Source organism: Varanus komodoensis, unplaced genomic scaffold (assembly GCF_004798865.1).
Source record: "Varanus komodoensis strain SLA01 unplaced genomic scaffold, ASM479886v1 scaffold32, whole genome shotgun sequence".
NCBI classification, from domain to species: domain Eukaryota; kingdom Metazoa; phylum Chordata; class Lepidosauria; order Squamata; family Varanidae; genus Varanus; species Varanus komodoensis.
In genome coordinates, this window is record NW_025335798.1 from 14,552,915 (window position 1) to 14,575,075 (window position 22,161).

The 22,161-nt window shown below is 39.6% G+C and overlaps 1 protein-coding gene across 3 annotated transcripts in view; it reads right to left on the reverse strand.

Annotated features, from left to right (window-relative positions):
* Positions 1-469: 469 nt before the first annotated feature.
* Positions 470-22,161, reverse strand: part of DPP10 (dipeptidyl peptidase like 10) — a 223,470-nt gene continuing 201,778 nt past the window's right edge. For all 3 annotated transcript variants that reach the window (XM_044438165.1, XM_044438164.1, XM_044438163.1), the window contains 7 exons: positions 11,036-11,230; positions 9,629-9,683; positions 5,287-5,386; positions 4,999-5,057; positions 4,819-4,891; positions 3,454-3,527; positions 470-607 (listed from right to left, as the gene is read on the reverse strand). In XM_044438165.1, the coding sequence (XP_044294100.1) occupies positions 470-607; positions 3,454-3,527; positions 4,819-4,891; positions 4,999-5,057; positions 5,287-5,386; positions 9,629-9,683; positions 11,036-11,230 (694 nt within the window). The remainder of the gene's footprint in view (positions 608-3,453; positions 3,528-4,818; positions 4,892-4,998; positions 5,058-5,286; positions 5,387-9,628; positions 9,684-11,035; positions 11,231-22,161) is intronic.

Genomic DNA, 22,161 nt, shown 5'->3' on the forward strand with positions numbered 1-22,161 from the left:
CTTGACAGTGAAAAAAACTTATTGTAAAGTTGTGACTGGATATTAGACAGCAGCCGTCCTGTCCAAATATTAGTGGCCTTAACACTTATGACAGGTGTGCATTATGCTGAAATTGAGAAATTATGTGCATTTTAAATAAAAAGAGCAACTACATACAGAACAAACAGTGAATCTTAACAGAATCAACATGCACTAACCCTACTCTTATGCAAAATTAATTTCTTCCAGGAAACTGCATCCGACCTTTGGCCTTCCACAAAGGTATATGTTTTGTCCCTTGGTAATACATTTGGACTTTTGTATTCAAATCCCAGTTTATTAGCTCATTGTCACAAAATGTGCTGTTCCACTGGTATATCCTTTAGCTGCCCGTGGGCTTCCATAGAATCTGCTCTCTTATAGTCATTTTTATTTATGGTTTTAGTGAGCATCACTGAAAGTCTCCTCAGTTCTGTACAAATAGGCTTCTTTATTCATCTTCCTCTGGTTCTTGTGATAAAATTGGTGCGTCCTCCTTTAAACAAGCACTAAAGAAGCCAAGAATTGTGCTATAAAGGTGATATTTACTCTTCTCTGATGTGATATAATGACCTTCATCTGGATAGATCTAGGTGAAGAAAAGTAAAAAAGAAACAGACTTTAAAAAATCAGAAATATAGAACTCTTTCATTTGTTTTAAATGCTTTTGCATCAACACAGAATGAATGCATTAGGCAGTATTACAGCTTCATTGAAAACTCATAAAATTCAAGCAAAAAACCCACTAATATTCTTGATATTTTAAACCAGTATTTAATAGCCTGAACTGAAACCTTTAGCACTAAATGCATTTTCACATTTCTATTTAAATGCCCTTTCTGATACAGATTTTCAGAATAGTTTTTGATAAATAGATACTTAGCTTGAATCAAATATTGATGGCAACATCTGAAATCCTTAGAACTGCCTGATATTCATCCTCATAAAGATGTGGATCTAATATAAATTATAAACTCACTCAACGGTTTGTTCTATGAACAAATAGCTTCTACCCACATACTGGGTAGGTCTGCATAGAACTATGGCTAGTATTTGCATATTGATGATAATCCTACATTGCACTGGAGCTTTTCTGGTTGGGCAGCTGATGGAATAGCACAAACATAAAACCCCTCAAATTGTATCCATGATTAATTCTGCAAATAAAAAATCTCTACTGCTTATGAAAAATCCATTATCACTTGCATAACTGACAGATGCTGTACTCGTCACAAGCTGTTTGCAAGGGGCAGCGTGTAAGCTGATTCACAAGTTGTTCTCCATGGAGCTTCACAGGCACAAGGTGTAAGATCAGAATTACCTCAGATTAAACCACACTGAATATTTCAATAAGTTTCTAGTACTCATTGTAGTTTGACCTGAGGTGACCCTGATCTTATCCCATTCAGTATATAGGCTTCTCCTAGTTGCCAGAGACAGACGTAGAAAGTTAATTCCTCAGGTGTTCAGTGGCCAAGTTTTGCTTCTACTACTTGAAGATTTCTACAGAATGATAGTAGTAAAACATGACCTTACTAGCTGCATCCACAGGTTAACAGGAGACAAGAAACATAAGACAGTTTTACAAACAGATATAATAATGGCTCTTCTGTTATATTAAGAATTTCTAAACAACATATGTTGACTATAACTTCTAAATATTTTGTTGTATTAGATAGAAAAATAATCATATCAATACATGTTATTTTTATAAATATAAATATTTGCATATTATTCTTTTGAAGTTGTCCTTTATGAGAGGAAAAGAAGGGGAAAACCCAAGGAAAGACAGTACCAGAGGGTTAAACTGGGCCTTATTATTTAACTTTGGTGGACTTATCATCCCAGGATTTGTGTATACCAAGCATGGGAACCTGAGTACTGTTTTATGAGCAACTTGCCTGTCTATTTGGCAAGCCCCTCCACTAAGAAAGGTGGTGGGCTAGATCCCCACACCCTTTCCCCAAGCTACACATAGACAAGAATCTTTGTGTCACTTCTCCTCAATGCTGCACAGAAGTAGATAAAACAGCTTGGTCACAAAGCAAACTGCGTGGGCCTTGGGGACCTGGGTGGTGGGCCACACAGTCCACGAAAACTAGGCCTCAGGACTTGCCAGTCATGAAAAAGGTGCCCATGAGCGCCCAGCAACCCTACTCCTTGACCGTTCCCACATGCCCCTATTGAAGCCAATCAACACACTTAACCATGCTCAACAGTTACAGCCAGTGTTGGGCAGGTGAAAAAAAACTGTCACCAGGCCAGTCTGGTAAAAATTCCCTACTCAGCCCCTGACTGGCTAATCCCGCAGTGCAACAGGGTTAGTGGGCCGGAGCCACCAAGCATGAAGCAAGAGTGAAGGCTGGCGCAGAGGAGGCTGTTACACTCCCTCCTTCCTTCCACCCACAGGTTCCACAGATGAGGTGGTACGATCACCTTGTCATGCCTGCCTCTTGCAAACTGCTGTTCCCCGCACAATCCTTGTGTCACCGTGAAGGGGATGGCTGTATTGGGCAGGGGAAGATATGCACTTTACACTCTATATTCTGCTTTTCTATTTGAACTACCTAAATATAGACTGGATTAGATTTAAGTTCCTACAACTGGGCTGAGCCATCAGTTCCACTGCACAGTAAGGACTTTATTCATGGAAGGCGCCTCCACTCGATTCGAAGTTTCACCCTTTCCTTTTCACCACAGCCTGCCTCCAACCAGCAGGGCCTTCCAGCTCTCTCTGTAACACTGGGGAGGGGGGTTGAAGGGGCAAGGAAATTGCTTCTATCAGCTGATTGCATGTGAATCTGGAGTCACCTTTATGCTTTGTACAGATGCCTTACTTTGAGGGTACTATTTGAAGTGAATTAAATAATATACATAGGCTAGACAAAGGTTGCAAGTGTATGGGCTTCAAATACCTGCAAGGAAAAGGAAGAGTGGGAGAAACCTTCAACATTGGTAAAAATGAACGTACACAGGGAGATCCAGCTATGGGCTCCTGACACTGTCAGGTGGAGTCACAGATCGGCCTGAACCCCAGCTCTCACATCCTGGGACCTCTGAGCTGGGACATCGTATGTAGAGCACCTGTCCCAACCCCCTTGCCATTGAGTGCAAAAAGAGCTGTGCCAGCTGCCTCCCTGAAGCCAGAAAGCATCCTTCTGGAGGAGGAGAAAGGATCTGCAGAACAGGGAGGGGTGATTGGTGCCATGTCCAAATGGTGTCCTGGCCTCCTTACCTTTCCCCCCATTTCTTCTAGATGGTCAAAAACACCTGCCCAGAAGAAAGTGGCAGTGCTGAACATTGCCACTGCCACCCCTCAGTCTGTGAAGTGGATACACAGAAGTCTCTGAGCTTAACAGAGCATTCAGCACAGAGAGCATGAGACTGTACACTGAAATATGCACTAAGCTCTAGAGACTCCTGAAGGTTACCTACCTGCATAGTGTAATTCACTCCGGCTTTTATTAGATGTTTAATTAATTCTGCTGAATGCTGGAAATGGACTTTAGCTAAGAGACAACAACATATGAGTGAAAGGCATCGTTAATGTGAATCTGATCAGAAGGTTTGCTATAACACTGTCTAGACTTCATTATAATGTTGAGCCACCGTTATCAGCTGTTGAGCAAGTCAGATATGCATGAGATACCATCCTTTCCTAGCATTTGTAGAAAGATATTTCTTGCTACATGAGAACAGCTGTAGTATGGTAGTGAAGAAGTTAGGTAATTTATAACACAATCCTATACTTGTGCATTCAGAAGTAAGTCCCATTAAAGTCCAATAAAGCAAACTTCTGGGTAAATCGGTATATGGCCACTGCTCACGCTTCGTATCAGCTTGTTTGATATACGAGTGGTAAGTGCTCTTTGAGTTCCTATCTGTTGTGACCTAACGACATGTTCAGATGCTGTGGAAGCTTTTCATCTCTTGTAGTCAGACTTGAAGCTGGAAAAGCACAAGTATTACTGGAAGGAAGGGAAACCGCCATCTGATAATAATGCAACTGGACTTCAACAGAGAGTTTTCATCAAGGAATTAGAATGCAGCCTATGGACTTGAGAAGGGCTGTCAAAATGGGTGTGTGTCATATCCTGTCATCCAGTTGCTTCTGAATATATGGCTATGTGCCTTCTATATGTATGGTATTTACCATGCCATTTGTATCTTTGTAAATATGTTTGAGATAAAAGCATTTTGCATGGAACTCAGGTCTTCCTTTATGCTTAGATACAGTATAGGATGGAAACCACAGTCTCAGCCTGAAAAATATAACCCCTCATAGTGATGGACATTTTGCTAGGCTTTGATAAGCTGCTATAAATGCACTTAAAAGGTTAATTTTGTATTGTATGCTATAGGCTTTTCCCTGACATTTCTATTTTGCCAATGGCAGAATCAGGGATAATTTATGAAAATGATTAAATATTGATGCTGTGTTATTAATATATGTTACCTTCTATAAATGCCACAGTGTTTTATAAGTTTTAAACAAATTGGTATCTACATCTGCTAAGAGTTACAAACAGTCAGTTAAAAGAAGTGTCATTGGTTCAGATCTAAAACTGTAAACTGAGTCTGACAACTAGATCTTGAAGGGCATACAAAGCTCAGTATTACCAAAATTATAAACATATAATTTGGGGTGTGTGTGTATGTATCTAGACACACATACACACACCAAATTTTATATATACATATACATACACAGACACCACTCTGTTTCAGTGCCCACCTTTCTCTGAACTTTGTGTGACAAGCTGCAACATCAAATGGAACTGTTTGCATGTCAGTACTTACTATCTGCTGTTCCGTGAATGATTAACAAATTTTCTTCTTTAAAGCCGTGAATATTGTGCAGTACACTGGATGCCTTTGGGGAAGAAACACACACGTGTGTATATCTGTGACTGGTTTACATAACAGATGTCCCTCAAAGCCCATCAATCCATCCATCCATCCATAATAGGCCTTGCTCACCTGATAAGCATTTTCTTCCTTAGATGGAATGCCTAAGTACCGTTCTGAAAAAGCTGATGCTATATGTGGGACAGAGGGAACAATTAGTTCTATGCATTTTTGTCCACTGAGGTGTGTTTGCATCTATAGGCCTGATGATATTTAACTAGGACAAAAGGTAAAAGGGACAAAGAATCTACCACAATTCTTCTATTGTTAAGTTTTTGCCACATCTGTCTTCATATTTTATATAATGTCTCAACCATCTCACAGGCAGGGAGAACAGTCTGATTTATACAGAATACTCACCATACAATCTCATGTCTGTGATTGGTGCAATCACAGCTCCACACTTGAAAAGCCTTTCGTTGGACTTGAGAATCATTGATGCAATGTAGCCTCCATAGCCCTACAAAACAACCTAATGTGAGTTAAAATGTGCCCATTACTGCCTTCAGAAAACTGTATTTTCTTGCATAGTTACACAGCATTTACACCCACTTCTATGGCTTTTTGATCTTCTGTAAGTTATAAAAAAACAATTAAACAGAAATAGAAACTGTTTAAGTCAGATCCCTCATACTCAGAACAACCTAGGAGTACAGAAACAGAATTAAAAAAAAAAAAACCCTTCAGTGAGGGAGTAATCATTTTTCAATTGCAGATCACTCTGTCTCTGATAAACATCATTCCTGCCAGTCAGCATTCTATGGGCATTTTTCAAAATCTGCTCACAATTTATACATTCTTACACAGAAGAATGCATCATTCTAATGAAGAAAAATGTTGAAATACTTCAATGAAAAAATGTTTCAAACTGTTTGTTTGTTTTATTTCTCTTCAAGTAGATAGAGTAGTCCAAAGGGGAAAAATGCAGATTGGTTCCATACTTCTAAGAAACAAGGTTCAAGGCCTAGTAACTCTAATTTAAAACTTATAGGATCATTAGTAGAGTTAGGCTGTCAGTTTTTCCTGCTTCAATACCCCCTGGGAAGGGGAAAGTAATCTTTTGAAACTAGATATCTTTTGCAACTAGATAATATATCTTTCCCCTTAACTGATAATTCTGTGCAAAGTAAAAAGTACATTTTTCCAAGGATCTATGAGTTCTCATAGCATGAACTTTCCTTGTGTTTTGTGATATTCTATGTACGAAAAGGAATGCTTTCTTTAGTTTGAAATATGATACATTTTAGGGGGGTCTTACTTAATCAGACATTAGCCATAGCTACTCAAAACAGACACAGAAATGTAATGTTTAAAAAAATCATACAGAACTGTAAAATACAAACTTAGTATGGACATTATTGTTAGGGATGTGCAGAAATTAATTCTTAGGTTTCCCAAATTAATTTTCAAATACCCATTTGCAATATTTAGGTGTGATCACTTAGAATAATCCTTGACAATGGTTCACAGAGGACATAAAAATGAAGCATCAAACCAATCTTATTCATACCACCCAGACCAATGTATACGCATTATTTTGTTTTGGGGTTTTTTAGATTACTTTTTCCCATACTATTTTTCCATAGCTCCTTCAATTGCTGCTCTCTTGCCTCCCTCACCACCACACCCAGATGTCTCTTTCTGATTTGCAATTGTCTCCCCTCCTTCCCCCTTTGAAAAAAAATAAAGTTTGTGATTTTTTTCAAGATTTCCTGAGTGTATTGTTTGTCGTCCTGCTCAAGAAACAAGTATACTCAAATTTGAGTTAAAAACAAACAAGCACAAAACAAAGAAACCTTTACAAAGGGACATTTCCTTGCATGGATCTTCTTTCCAGCTTCTGAGCAGATATGCAAGTATCCTCAAAAGCCACAACTCACAACTACATCATCACTGAAGTCAGCATGGAGGGAACTCTACTTGACTGCTTTTTGGTGATGGGAAAGCGAATACAGATATCATTGGTTTGGAAAAGCAGAAGCAAGCAACAGCAGCCTTTCTCCTTCTCCATGAATTTGTGAGGGTGCGGAAGGAGATGTCAGTTATTTCTCCCTCGTTTAAAAAATATTTCCACTCTTTTGCTCTCTTGCACCTAGGCATAGCTAACTCATGGGAAAGTCTGCATAGGAGGTGGCTGAACTTGCATGGTTTGCAATGGAAGGAGCAAGAGTGCTGCTAGCCTCACTCTTCATCCTTGGGGCAGGGGTGGGGGGGAGAGGGGAGTCACGAGGGCAGGAGGAAGCAGCAGCACCTGTCCTTCTATTCCATGATTTGGAGAGAGAATAGGAAGAGCTGTCAATTCCACCCTGTTCCTTTTGGCTTCTTTTCCTCCTTCACACCTGCACATCCACCCAGCCATTGCATTTTTATACTGCCCAATAGCTGAGGCTCTCTCATCTCACTTTCCATTGTTAACATCTCATTTTCCATTGTTCAAATGTACAGGAACACCAGCTGCTTATTATGTGAGTCATTACGTGCCAACGTTCTACAGTGAATACACCATGCAAAGCATTTCTCATCTCCTCAAGAATTGCATTTCATACTTTATTGGCACACGCCAACAAATATCCATGCTGACTAGGCCAGTGGGCTTGTATTCCCCCACTGTTAGATGCCCCTTATGAGTTTCAAGAGGGCAGTCCAGATCTTGGTAGCATTTACTGATATGCTTTGAAGTAAAAAGGAACTACCCACAGTCATCATGTTATAGGGTAGCATGTGATTGCCATCATGACAAATTTTGTTCTGTGAGCAAGAGGGTAACAATGTCAAGCACACCTTGCAAATTTTTGTGCCCCTTTTTCTTTTTTGAATGTGTAGCATTTTTCAGAGCATTATCAATAGTTCCTTACTCAGAAATAATATTTGTGAGATCTGGATAGAATGTTGAAGAGGACTATAATTGTTCTTGTGACTTTTCAGTTTGTCAAATGATTCTGTTTGAATGACATGGCAGAAATAGTGCCGCAAGGCTTGGTAGTTGCTTCCAGATCTGGATATGGCCTTCCTGCAAGTCCTCTGGAATCACTGAGCTCAAAACAAACATGCACAAGAACAAGGAGACCTTGTTCCATGCACACACCGTTTCCATGCACACACCTCCTTTCCAATTTCTTCTGCCACATTCTCAAATCAGGACAAATCATGGCAACGTCCAGCTACCCACACCCATGACCAGTACAGGGAGCATTTATGAGACATGGAAAAATGGCACAAAACCTGTGGATATCCTGCAACAAGTCTTGCTGCGGACTAAGGAATGTGGAATGTGGAAATGGCAGTACCATGATGAGGCTAGGTGTGCATCCAGCCATGGACTTCTAAGATAATGACCAATGCCTGTGTGATAATCCAATAAATATGTTTTATCTGATACAGAATAAACCTCCTCAGGGTTCTCATGCTACAGCATTCACTGTGAGATGTTCACCTGGAAAGGCTACAAATGGTAGATGCCAAAGGTTATGTCCTTCACCCCGAAGAAGCAAACATCAGCATCAAAAGATGACAACTTTGCAAGTTTAGACAGGCTATACTGGGATTTGAAGGCCTGTTTTCCATCTAAAGTTGAACAAACTTTTGTATGTGGAATTCTAAAAGCAGTTGAGAGAGAGTGAGAGGGTGATAGAGAGAATGGCTGTTAGGATCTATTTAACTTTTTTGATAAAGGTGAAACCATTTGTCTGGCACTTCAATTTAATCCGAGGGTCAATGACACCCAACAGCTGACAGACTAACAAAGGGCATCTTACACAGATGGCACAAAAAAAATGCAACTCATAACACAATGGGCTGTAAATGGGTTTGCATGCGAAATGTCTATGAAAAGGGGCAGGTTAAAATTAATAGCCAACCACTTTACATTTTTATAAGGGGCTTCTTTAAAAAAAAAAAAAGATCAAAACAAATGTGTTTGGGCATTCAAATGAAGGAAGTTGTCCTGACCCTTAAACCTGCTCCATCTAATAACAAATTTTCCCTTGTAAACTTCGAATACCCAAATGAAAATGAGTGAGTGAATAAGATGAAAATTGCATGCTTCACTTAAACTTTAGGAGAAAATAACTAAAATAATTAGATATACTAGAAGCGTGATCCAGCCAAATGTTGTACCTCATGCTGATTTTAATAGGTGAGCTGGTTTTGTGTTTGAGTGAATGAATGTCATGGCTCGTGCCGAAAGGACTGCCACCTGTTATGCAGAGGACCCTGAAACTGCAGTCCTCCTCCATGACACAAAGAGCTGTGCAGGGCAGGAGGAACTGTAGATGCTTTACCCATCTCTCCACTCACCTTTGTGAAGTTCCTGCCAGTCAGGACCCTGTCTGGTGCTACAGGCTGACAGGAGTGGGGCCAGAGGCTGGGCCTCTTTTCTCTTCCCCCACCCTGCCCAGCAGAATGGTCCCTCCCTTTCCATCCTCTTCCCAACCGGGTTGAGGAGTTACGGCAGAGACTACCATGGTAATGGGAAGGAAGGAAGGAGGGAAGTATAGATCTCCTTTAAGAAGGGGCCCTGTTTCTGGTCTTGGTGCAAGGAATCCATAGCATTCAAAGTACCAAAGCCAGACTGCCTAATGCAAAAGTGCTTGGAGCTAAATAGGTACATCTCTTGAAGCTCCTTCTCAACAATGCCTCCCAAAGGTTCAGCAAGAGACAACATACTCTTAATGAGAAGGAGACTGTACTTTCTAATTCTTACCTTTCCAAAAATGCTCAGCCTGTTAGAGTCCACAAATGATTGCTTCAATAAGTACCTATAATAGGGAATGTAACATATTATTCAAAGTCATGATTCAACAATGCTCTTTCCTGAGGAAAGAATGTTCATATTTATAACCACTGCAAAGATTTAAAAGGAATATTAAATAAAGGTTGTATTATTTTGCTTCAGGCTTGGAACTTCATCTTGATCACATTAATACTACCTGCAGGATGCTGCTAAGTGTTATTGTGATGATCTTCAAAAATAAGATTTATCTTACACAGGAAATGCATCAACAATACTCATGGGAGGATGATAGTAAAATAAAGATTAAACTTTAATGAGCCGTTCTGAGCCTGTGGCACAACTGTTGTTACCCCAGCATAAGATTTCAAGAAAAAAAAAGGGTATTAGAAACACAGTGTCAAAGCACAATGCAAGCACTGAATGGTGATGGAAGTTCACCATTTTGGCCATTCTGAAGAAGCCCAATACTGAATGATAAGCTTTTATTTTTCCTCTTTGGAGACTGGTGTTCAGATTGCAATCACTTTGTCTTTAACCAGGCTCCTATGACAGCCTCCACCACGTGGAGTATTTCCATGCCATTCAGCTATCAAGTCCTGAGCGGACAATCAAAGGTGCTGCACAATGCCTGTGTGTGTGTGTGTGTGTGTGTGTGTGTGTGTGAGAGAGAGAGAGAGAGAGAGAGAGAGAGAGAGAGAGAGAGAGAGAGAGAGAGATTATGTACAGTACAGTCTGATACATTTTTAGACTATTGTAGCTGCATCATACAATGTATTTCCTCTACTCATTCACGTGTTTGCCTGAAGCAAGATCACAGCTCCTAATTCGGGATGCATACTTTCTTAAGGAAAGCAGTTTAATCTGCAGCCCCTATGTACATTTCCCTGTAAGTAAGTCCCATTGAACAAAGGGGAACTTCCTTCTAAGCAGACATGTATAGAACTGTGCTGTGAAGAAGATCAACTTTAAGTATAAACAATACTAAATCATTTTCAGGCAACCAGATCTGTGGATCAGCTTTTGCTGCAGTAGTTCATTGTGCTGAAACAGGCTTCTTTGCTTGGGAGCAGGGAGGAGTGGGAACAGGGTACCCTGTAGTTGCTTAGTATGTTTTAAGCATTTATGTATAGCATCTGGAACTCAATCTCCATCATGAATGATTTCTAAATAATAAAACATTGGATAATGGAACACCAATCAGACTAGACCTAGTGGTTTGCTTTATCAGAGTTTATTTTACTCGAACTCTTCTTGCCATCAAATGTATTACAATGATCCAGTGCAGCAAAGATATAAAGTTCAATGCATTTCTGATCTGTTGTATCCATCTAAGAATTATATTTGTAAAAAATAGAAGAAATGTTTGCACATACGTACTCTACCGCTGCTATCTGGTCCTTCACTTCCACGGATCCTAAGGAACGGTGGACTTCTTGCAGAATCTTTAAGCCTTGAAATCCACTCCCTCGTCCATCAAACTGAGCAACGATGACATTATCAGAGTTGACAAGCACAGTATCCCAGTCAATGTGAAACTTATCTGTAACCAACTGGCTGCCTGGAGCTTCATCACTGTAAATACCAACACACCGGACACAAACAAAGGCTATTGACAACAGGAGGCACTTTGCAGTTCTATGTTGTATTAAACCTGGATGGCAGAGTTCATGAGGAGTTACGCAATCCAGCAGAATCATTGTCAGTTTAATCTATAAAAGCACATTAACTACTGCTGCTCTCCCTTATGGAAGTAGCAGCCACAAATACCTTCTTGAACTGTACAGAAATAAGCTGTTGAGATTAACATGTTGCTTACCAGACTCCTAGTCAAAAGCTAGCAAGGAGGATGTGTCTTTTTACCATTTACCAATGGCTTGCCAAGGTCTTGCCTGAAATCTTTTCCTTCCCCTGCTATCCAGACTATTTTAGCTGGAGATGCCAGGGACTGAAGCAGCCATTTTTTCCTGCAAAGCCCTCAGCTATAGCAGGATAGAGACTGCACAGGGGACAGGTAGATGGAAATAATTGCCATGTTAAGATCCATAAGTTAATGTGAAGCTGAACAAAAATCTGGATTTAACAATAGAATGGAATACAATTAGACATTTTTATGGGTAGTGTTTTCAGGGAACTGGAAACCTGCCTACATTCTGGTAAATCATATTGTCTTCTCCTAATTAGCACCAGCAGATGAAGGGGAAAAAAGGGGATCTAAATTGATTTTTAAACCAATCTACATAATGCTGCACATCCGCTGTGCGTGGACCAACTGCCTAGATCCTCAATTCTGCATTTTCATATCTGGTGTGCATGTGGCATAAAATCAGCAGCAGAGGATGGATGAGTATTTCAGGCATTTTCTTCATTTGACGTAGTGGTGAAGAGCACGGGACTGGGACTCAGGCAACCTGGGTTCGAGTCCCCGCTCAGCCATGGAGCCAACTGGGTGACTTTGGGCCAGTCACGGACACTCAGCCCAACCGACCTCACAGGGCTGTTGTTGTGGGGATAAGATGGAGGAGGAGAATGATGTAAGCTGCCTTGAGCCCTTTGTAGGAAAAAGGCAGGATATAAATTGAAAAATAAATAAATAAATTTGGTTCGGAGTCCTTGAGCAAAGAAGGTGCCAGAACTTCTGCAGTACCCCTTTTCCTTAACAACGTGCTCACCCTAGCTGTGTTTACCACATCTTTTGCAAGGTAGCTCAAAAGCTTCTTGACCAGAACACTGGTGCAGGGAAGATGGGAAAGTTAGTTGTAACCCTTTCCCACTGTTTCTGTTTGTTCTGACAGGTGTACAAGCACTGTAGTGAAGCCGCTGCAGCCTCCCTTCTGTTTCTCTCACTCCAAGTAGCAAAGGGGACCTCTTAAAGCTTAAGGAAATGAATATATCTACATCTATCTAATTCAGGGGAAAATGTTCAGTTTAGAAGTGTATAAAATAGAGAAGTAACTATATTATGTGACGGGAGTAAGAAATTCTGGGATGGGTGAATAATTCACTTCAAACTGGTTATTTTCTTTCACCATTCCTGCAAATTGGTTTCCTTTTGAAACAATGAAATGTTACTTTTGAGAAAGGAAGTTAATAATTTTCTGTCAAGCATAAATATTAGCCCATAGTGCAAGTTAGCAAGGAGTTCTATTCACTATTTAGGTAACACTGTATGCCAGTAGAATTAAAACAAATGTAACTTGTCTTGCACAGTGTATGGAAACTGGATTGAATAGCTTCTACATGAACACTGTTTAGATTTATTTATCTATAATTTAATAGATCATTGTTATTTCTTTATCCTCATGAAGGATAGAGGAGAAATAAAATATAAATGCATAAATAAATAAATAAATAAATAAATAAATAAATAAATAAAGGCAATCAGTTCAGTCATTTTTGTTCCTGGGAGGATTTTAACTCCTGGACTTGGAGAAAATCATCTGTCGGTATTGCATTGCCACTTTAGAGCAAGAGAAGTATCTGGCCTGCCACAACATTGCAACAAAGAACTATCTGCTGGATATTCAGTGTGGTGTAGTGGTTAAGAGCATGGGACTGGGACTCAGGCGATCTGGGTTCTAGTCCCCACTCGGCCATGGAGCCAACTGGGTGACTTTGGGCCAGTCACGGACTCTCAGCCCAACCTACCTCACAGGGTTGTTGTTGTGGGGATAAGATGGAGGAGGAGAATGATGTAAGCTGCCTTGAGCCCTTTGTAGGAAAAAGGCAGGATATAAATTGAAAAATAAATATCAGCTAGATCACAGTTATCTTCTAAGTCACCTCTTAACAATGATTCAGTTTGTAATTATGAGCATAGTCTCGGAAAATAACCCCTGGTGCTTTGTTAATTATAAGAGCTTTAACTATCTTTTTTCATTCCGTACCTTCTTGCTTGGTTCCTCTTGCTTGTCTTTTTGCCAGGTTTTAGGTTCCTTTGCATTCAAGATACAGCTCTGGTCAGTGTCAAAGGTGCTAGTCAAAATGACTGCTAGCACAGAGGAAAGTCACAGTTCCTGAAACACTTCTTCAGTGGAGTCCCAAATGTAGCTCTATCCCCACTAATTTCTGGGGTTGTTTCAGGAAACACTAATTCTTGTTGTGCTAGTGGCCTATTCTGCTTGTGTGCCAGAACTAGTGGAGGCCTGGGACAATGTAGGATATACTCCTCTATATTTTCTTTTGAAGTCAGTATAGAAAATCTAGACTAGAACAGATGTAGGGGACAAGAAGTCAAGGAATACACATGTCTGTGAACCAGCTCTTTACTGAACCGTCACAAACTGGCATAAAGTATGTCCTATTCAAGAAAATGAAAGTATAGGAAAAATGAATTATTCCCAGCTGATGACACACCCTGCAGATTTCACATTCTAATACATAGAAATGTGCAAAGTGATAGCTTTCTCTGATTTTCATGAACCACTTTTCTGTCAGTAAAATTTCATTCATTTTTAGCTGATGCTGAAGCTGTCCTCTTTGCTGAAATCTTTACCTAATGTCTGGTGCTTCTCCTTCTGCATTAGAAGTAGCTTGTATCAGCTCTAAAACTGTTCCTTGACCTGCCAAGTTGCCACCTACTAAGTCGGTGCCTACAGATACTAATGATAAATGTCTCGTGAACTTGCAGCAGTAGCAGATTTCTTATGATTCAAAGACTCAGCTGAAGCAAATGTGCCTTTTAATAGACAGATGATACCAATTATGGACCAAAATTTTGGACCTTAGAAGGTGATAAGCATGCTTCCTGCAGTGCAAACCAAACTAGCAAACTGGCTCAAACTAGCAAGAAAAAAATGGCAGCCCATTGTTGGGCTATTTATTAAACTGGTATCTGTAGTCATGAGATTCTACCATTATTCCTTATTAGACTTTAGAGTGGAATATGGCATTTGTTGCAACAATGAATATTCAGTTCTAACATTCCTGATCTCTATTTCACCACCTTTGTACCCTTCCATATTGCAATGAATTTTGCCATTCCACCTTTTGGATCTTTTTAAAATTTCATTGGTACATATGAGAAGTCAGCAAGCAACCAAACCAGACACAACTTTATATGATGGTGTGCTTCACCATCTGTTGAAGGCGATGGTGAGAAAGAGGATGTGGCGCAGTAGCAGCTGGCGACAGCCATGATGAAAAGATAGCATCACTGAAGGAAGGGTTCGCTGAGCATGCCCTGAGCCCTCCAAAAGAACCTGCAGCCTGCACTGCCTGATGGAATAAATTTCACTGCACAATGTCATGCTTATTTACTCTGTTTGTTTTGTCTTCATAACGTCACTTATGTGAGAAAAAGAAACCGCCACACCTATGGAAAAGTGATGGACAATACCAAATAAGAAGTAAAATGGGTCACTCTACCAGTTTGTTAACAAAGCATATACAAAACAAATAAAATTTAAGACATTACTTATCATCTGGACGTTCACAGCATTTAGAAATACTGAATCAATGTGCCTATCTATGCAACCATCACTATTTGGTCCTTGCCATAGCCTCAGTGATAGAGTTCAGAGGATTCTCATAGGCTGAACAGTGCCTTGTTTAAACGGCAGTGTGTGCTGGCATGTGCTGGAAGGGATTTGCATAAGACGCAACTAGCAGTGGCTTCGCGTGTTGAACAAACCCTTGCTTTAGGGGAAAACAATCCCTGGGTAACTTCTAGACTGTTGTTGGGTTGTTTAGCCTATGATACAGCCCAGGACAAAGTAATTTTTGCAAAGTATTCCAAATCCTCCCTGGTTTTTTTTACAGGACATATGTACTAGGTGAGATGTCCTAGTGCTAATGCCAACATTTCTAGGCCTAACTATTACGAATAAATTAGATAGCTCAAGCAGTAAGTTGTTGATACAGTAATAAAAACCTTAGCACAAGTTTGGAAACCTATATCAAACATCATATTTCACAGGGCCATACTGAGCCCTTGCTTGTTTTAAACAATTGTGTACCGTGTTGCTGCTGCTTTAAACAAGTACATATTGATAGCTCTGCCATTCCCCTGTTCTCCAAATGCTAGGCACTAGAAATTATTGATAGTCACAGTTTAAATTAAGCATATGGAAATACTGTAGGTACCCCTCCCCTCAAGTTAGTAATCCAAAACACATTATTTGTTTTTCCTCTGTTTTCTGGGAAAACTTCAAAAAACCAACACCAACTGTATACAACCAGTTCTCATCTATGCATATATCTTTCTAGAATACATTAATATACCATTATTAATGTGCAATAGAAAGAACAACACCTGCTGTAACTTTATCTACTGTAAGATGTGGCTATCTTTTGTTTTGTCATTGCGTATGGATCAATGCTTATAGTACGTCACAGAAAAGAGAGCCTGTAGAAATCAATACAGGTAAGAATGTTGTATCCATAGCCAAATTGTGGCTGGATAGTTTTGCCTTCCTAAGAGCACGCTGCTGTTCATACATGATATGACGCAGTGTGTGTTATTTCCTCCTGCTGCTCTAGGCAGCTAAAACTCGCCATACTGGGATTTATTTTTATCTTGATAAGATGAAGGGTGAGCTTGGTAGCCAATGACTGCAATTATGCCAGATCTAAATGATTATTCCTCCTCATAAGATGTAGTAAAAGTTACAGCTCTGGTGTTAGAAAAAGAGCATCTTATCCTGATGATTTTATCTTAAAGATTAGTAGGATTTGTACCGATTCAGTTCTACTATATCTACTGATAATTTGCACATTTTCAAATAGTATTAAATAATGAATGGTGACACATAAGATGCATTATCTACAGATTTCAAAGGAAAGAGGTTAATTGTGTTGGAGAGAAAAAATAAAGAATGATTATCACCTCTCACTTTTATTACACAGATTAAATGCTACAGTCTTCACTCTACTTAATCATTTCCTGTATGCTACGAGGGAGTGCATCTTCCAACTCTCAAAATGAATAAGGTGAACATTAATGAGAAAAACTAAAGATCTAAAAGTTAAACTTTGATCCTAATTATATAGAAAGAGATAATAATCACTCTTTCAGGCAATTATGGTACATCTCTCTAATCTATAGACTGCAGTGTATATAATGCAGTTAAAAGTAACTGAGCATGAAGCAAATGTGGGAAGGGGCATTATAGTTTTACAAGCTACTTAGTTTTTTAGCATATGCATCAAAGGTCAAGTGAAGGAAGGAAGTACAGATCATGGCAACAAAAATTAGTTATGGACCTCACTTCTGTATACTGAAAAGATCATAGGTACATTTTTTCCACCATCCCTAAAATCTTTGAACTATTTACTCTGAAATAGTCCACTGAATCTCTAGTGTATCTAAATGAACTGAATAAGATTCTGAAACAAACGATGGAAGGGGTGTAATTGAGCATACACAATTGACATGGCATCTTTCAAAGCAAGTACATAGATCAGCTAGAACAAAAAGGAATAGGTCTAGTAGCAGAGGGAGTCAGGGTGGGATTAGCCAAGCGCACCCTGGGCCTCTGGTTGATAGCCATCATAAAAGGCTTTCCAGGAAAGAGACGCTACAGAGCAGGAACTCAAACTGAGCAGCAAACAGGACCAGATTCTATTGTAACAATGCTAATAATTAGGGAAGCAAGCATTGACTCTAACATGTCAAAAAGGCTTGCTGAATTATGAATACAAGGATATTATTTTTCAGAACATACTTCCCTATAACCCAGTTTAAAATTATCTTTGAATTGTTTCACATGCACTTCATTGAAGAGTATCATGGAAATGTGTCATGCATCATGTGTCTACATTTGTAACCTGCATGGCAAAATACAATGTTCCATGTACATTCTTCTCTGCTTGCAGTCACATGTGCTTCGCCACCACCAGAAGCAGCAGGCTATTGCATCCCATAGGGGGGTGAGCACAAGAATGTGGCAGCAGCTGTGGCAAAAAGGCAACTCAGAGTTTTACGATGGGCTGGTGTACAAGACACGTCAGCCCATCATGGGTTACTTTACCCATGGTGTGGTTACTGCAGTGCCTGCCAGCTACTCACATGATTAATCAGTCTTTGGTCAGGGGTTACCAAGAGCTTTTGCCGCATGAACCTGGGAAGCAGCAGTTACTTGTGGGTTAGACAACACAATGTGTGTGGGCATAATGCCAGAGTTCTTTAACCTTCAAATTACCTCCACTACCTGGATTCAGATGGCATGACAAGCCATGGAAACTCCTGCTTGGGGATGGCAAGCCCTGCAGTATCCCTGGCTTAACTGTTCCATGGTGAGCTGCTGTGCCATCGGATGTAAATTGCTTTGTCAGCATGTTGCCATTGCTGTCACTGTCAGTGAGGAGGCGCTTGCTTCCACCCCTGTTGACCCCAATATCTGGAGACAGTAAGTGAGAGACAGGTTGGACAGGAGATGGTTGACTCTCATAATTATTCCTAAAATGTACACAAGCCAGATGTACTGTGCAGACTAGTATGGTTGTTACAGACTTGCAATGAAGGCTAGTTGCAAGTTGGAGCATAAGGATGCATGCCAGGCTGCTGCAGCACATACATGAATTGCATAAAAATTAAATTACACAGAGTAGCCTGTGCTATTACCTTTCAATTAACGGGTCAAATAAAAACAAGTGTCTGCATACTTGGTGTATTCTCTGGGGATAGAGCTGTTTGGTGTGGAAAAGAGCCGTGTGCATTAATTTTGGCTCCTTGCTTCCTTCTGTAATCATCCCTATTTTTGTCTTTGTGGTCATTTAGTCTGAAAGGCAATGGAGATTGACAGACAGACAGGATACCATATTCCTGGGAATAGTTTAATGTCACGTACAGTGAGCAAACATACCTAAGGCTTAATTAATACTTGACTATTAAACCAGGGCTCCAATTTCCAATAGAGGTCCTACCATCTTCCTACCAGCTGACCATTCATGTTTCTCAAGAACAAGTGCTCAGTGAGAGCCAGTGTTGTATAGCGGTTTGCATTGGAATGGGACTTTTGAAGCCCAAAGATCCCATTTAGCTACAAAGATCACTGCGTGACTTTGGGCCAGTCACTGACTCTCAGCTTAACCTACCTCTCCAGGCTGTTGTGAAGATAAAATGAAGAGGAGAAAGCAGGATTATGTAAGGTATACTTAGTCCTCTTCAGGTCAAAAGATGGACAATAAATGTAATAAATAAATCAGTGATCATGTTACCTTTAAAATACAAAATCAGGACTAAGTATTCAGGCAACCTCTACAAAAGGAGTAGTTATACTTTGCCTCCAGTTGCCCTTCTAGAAGGTTTGCTGCAGATTTGTGACTTGACAAAATAATCACTACATGTATAATGTAGATAAAGTGTGCGTGTGTGTTATACACACCCACATTTGGGGTTGCATCTGCTGTATATCTTACAATAGTCCAATATATCACTGAGCTGCACACCCAATAGGAGCTTCTTGATTTACCAGTGGTTGGGATTCTTAATACAATACACATGCTAAATGAAGTGTCTTTTAGAAGAGTCAGTAATTAATGCATCAAACACAACAAAAACAATCATTACTAAATAAAAAGGAAAAAGCACCTTCAGGGAACATACTGCAAATACATTCCGATTTCTAAGTACATGTATAGAGGATTGTTCTGTCGAAATAAAATTCTTCCAGCTTCTTTGCAGTACTTAAAGCAATCAGACAGAAAACATTCCAGAGGACTTGGGCAGTGATGTTGACAAATGTTCAGAAGACAATATTGGTACAAAAACTAGATTATAAGTCAGTTTTGCTTGTTTTTAAACCAAAGAAGAAAGTAAAATGCCTAGGTAGACCTTTGTGTAAAGTTATATATTTTTCTGTGCTATTATTTGCATAATGCAAGATAAACCTAGGCTTTGCTTAAACTGGTTTTCATTATTTCAGAAATAGTAGTTTATTATCCAACTTTCCTGTGTTATTTAAATTTGCTTTAAGATTTAACCAACAATGCAATTACATTGTACTTCTATCCCACCATTTTTCCTCTTGTGAGGAATGAAAGGTGACTTACCTAGCTCCATTTTATCCTCACAAGAAGTAGATTTGGCTAAGAGTGAATGACAGGCCCTAAGTCATGCAGTGAGATTCATGGCTGTACGGCAACCAGAACCCAGTCCCCAACTCTAACCAGCCCCACACTACACTGGCTCTCAGGTATGGTTCATTGAAGGAAAATTATTACTGAAGAGAATTAACAAACCTTGCCCAAACAACAAGCTTTAATCTATTGTAAGATGAACTACAGTGATGAAGCATACATATTAACCAAATAGTCTCTGTATTTTAAAATATTTGGTTCATGAATATCTTCTTTTAAATTGGCTCTCCGAAGCAGCTGTGGCCATTCCTGTTCGTCCCCATGTTTCTTCTTGATATATCCTACTCTTGTGTGATGCAGTAGAATTTCTGTTGGAAACTCCTGCAGTTTGAGTTTGCAAGAGTGCACCGTGTGCATCTTTGGGAATAATATAGATATGGTGTGTGTATAATATAGATATATATTTTTCTTCATATGGTTAAGTGATAACATAGATACTTTCTGCAGGATCAACATAATTTCTGCTGTCAGTTACTGGAGTGCAAGCAAGTATCTCACAGCAACAGCTTATTGTTAGGGCTAAATGTGAAAATTGCATTTCCAATATAGCACAATTAGGGCACAAACATATGCAAGTTTAGACAGCAAAAGACCTACAACTCACAGTATCCCTCAGGCAGTCATGCCTTTTTCTATCTAAACTTGCACAGGATTTGCACCTTTAGAAGGTTATTCAGACTTCTAAAGGTGGTTAATCATCCCTTGCAGAAACATCAATGTTTTGCCTAGCCTTGATGAAGCTTCATGTCCACTGTAGTCTAGGAATTCTGTTAATTTACCACTCACTGGCAGCCAGGGAAATGTGGCACCAGCCTCACTCTCTATAGAAGTTGTTTCTTCATCCCACAAGAAGCCTAAGCCTAACCTTCAACTCCTACAGGACTACCAAAGGCATCGACGAACCTAAGATCAAAGTAGGTAGTGCACCAGGAGATGGTGTTTCATGCTTGTTGATCCGTAGTTGTCCTATAAGAAATGCTGTCCAACTTCTTCATGTTCAACTACTTGTCAAAGAACTCCATATAGGACAGGTTGACAGGAAGCAACTACACTGGTGTTACCTGAAACAGCATGACGTCTTTTAGAGGAAGCATTTATGATGATGTCATTATTTGGACCTTTTTTTGTAGTGCTGATTTACAGGGCCTTTTTTCCCCAAGAAAGAGAATTCCACACACAGTTCAATGGACTTAGCACTGCATTCACTCTGGATATAACCCCAACCCCACCATGCTGACCTCAGAAGTAGTTCTGAATTCTCAGGTATGACTTTGGCTTATCTTTAATTATAAGAGAAGACTAATTTGGCCATTTCAGGGTATGGCTTCTAGCAAATTGGATTGAGGATTACCACCTCCTGCTCTCCCAAAAGATCCAAGACAAATTAAATGAGTCCCAGAAGGTCTCTCTTGACAGATTTTCAGTATTGACTTTTCATTATATTGTGCAGAGATTTCTAAAAATAACTTCTGTTAACACTTACAGTGGAAATGTATCACTGAAAAGGTGAGAGGATCAGCAGAAAGAAAGAAAAACGATTCACTGTTAGAGAAACACAGAAAGGCCAATATGTGGCTTTTCTCCACTTCTTCCCTGGCTTGCAAGAACAAAATAATCACCTTAGAAACACCACTATTCCGTTTTGTTCAGGTTCTGTTAGTTATACTATGAAGTTTGCATCATAAAAATCAAGCAGAACTTAAACTCCCAACTAGCCATTCATTACTTCAATTCTCCCTGCAATCTTCTAGGATCTGAGGTTCATTAACGCATGGGCTGCATCTCTACATAAATTCACACACTGAAATGCTACTGATAACATCTTCTCTCTACAACTGGCTACATACTCAAAAACCCTTCAGACTTGGAGAACCCCACACAGGGACACTCTATCATCAAGTTCTCCTGTGCAAACATGGAAAGACCCTGTGTTCATTTTTAAAGGCATGGCTTGTTTCCACTGTAGCATGCACAATATCTGTTTACTGTGGAAGTCTGAAGCATGCGTTTGGTGCATAGCTTTGGGTATGCATGCTGTTTATTCATATCTGCTAAGATGTTTGTCTATAAGTTCTCTTGCACTGTGTACAGTATCTTAAAAACCCCCAAAATATTGGTGATGCTTAAATCAGATGAGAAAATGATTAAAAGACTATATAATTTCTTACTCGATAGGAGAATGGAAGATGAACAGGTTAAGGAAACTATGATAACATGGGCATAAAACTTTGGATATAATATTGAATTAGAAAAATGGCAAAAGCTGTGGGAGAGAAATATTAAGGTAACATTAGCAACTTCATATAAAGAAAACCTGTACAAAATGTTTTATAAATGGTATCTGTCACCAAATAGATTGGCTAAGACGTTTCCAAATATGTCAAATGGATGTTGGAAATGTAAACATAAATTGGGTACTTTCTACC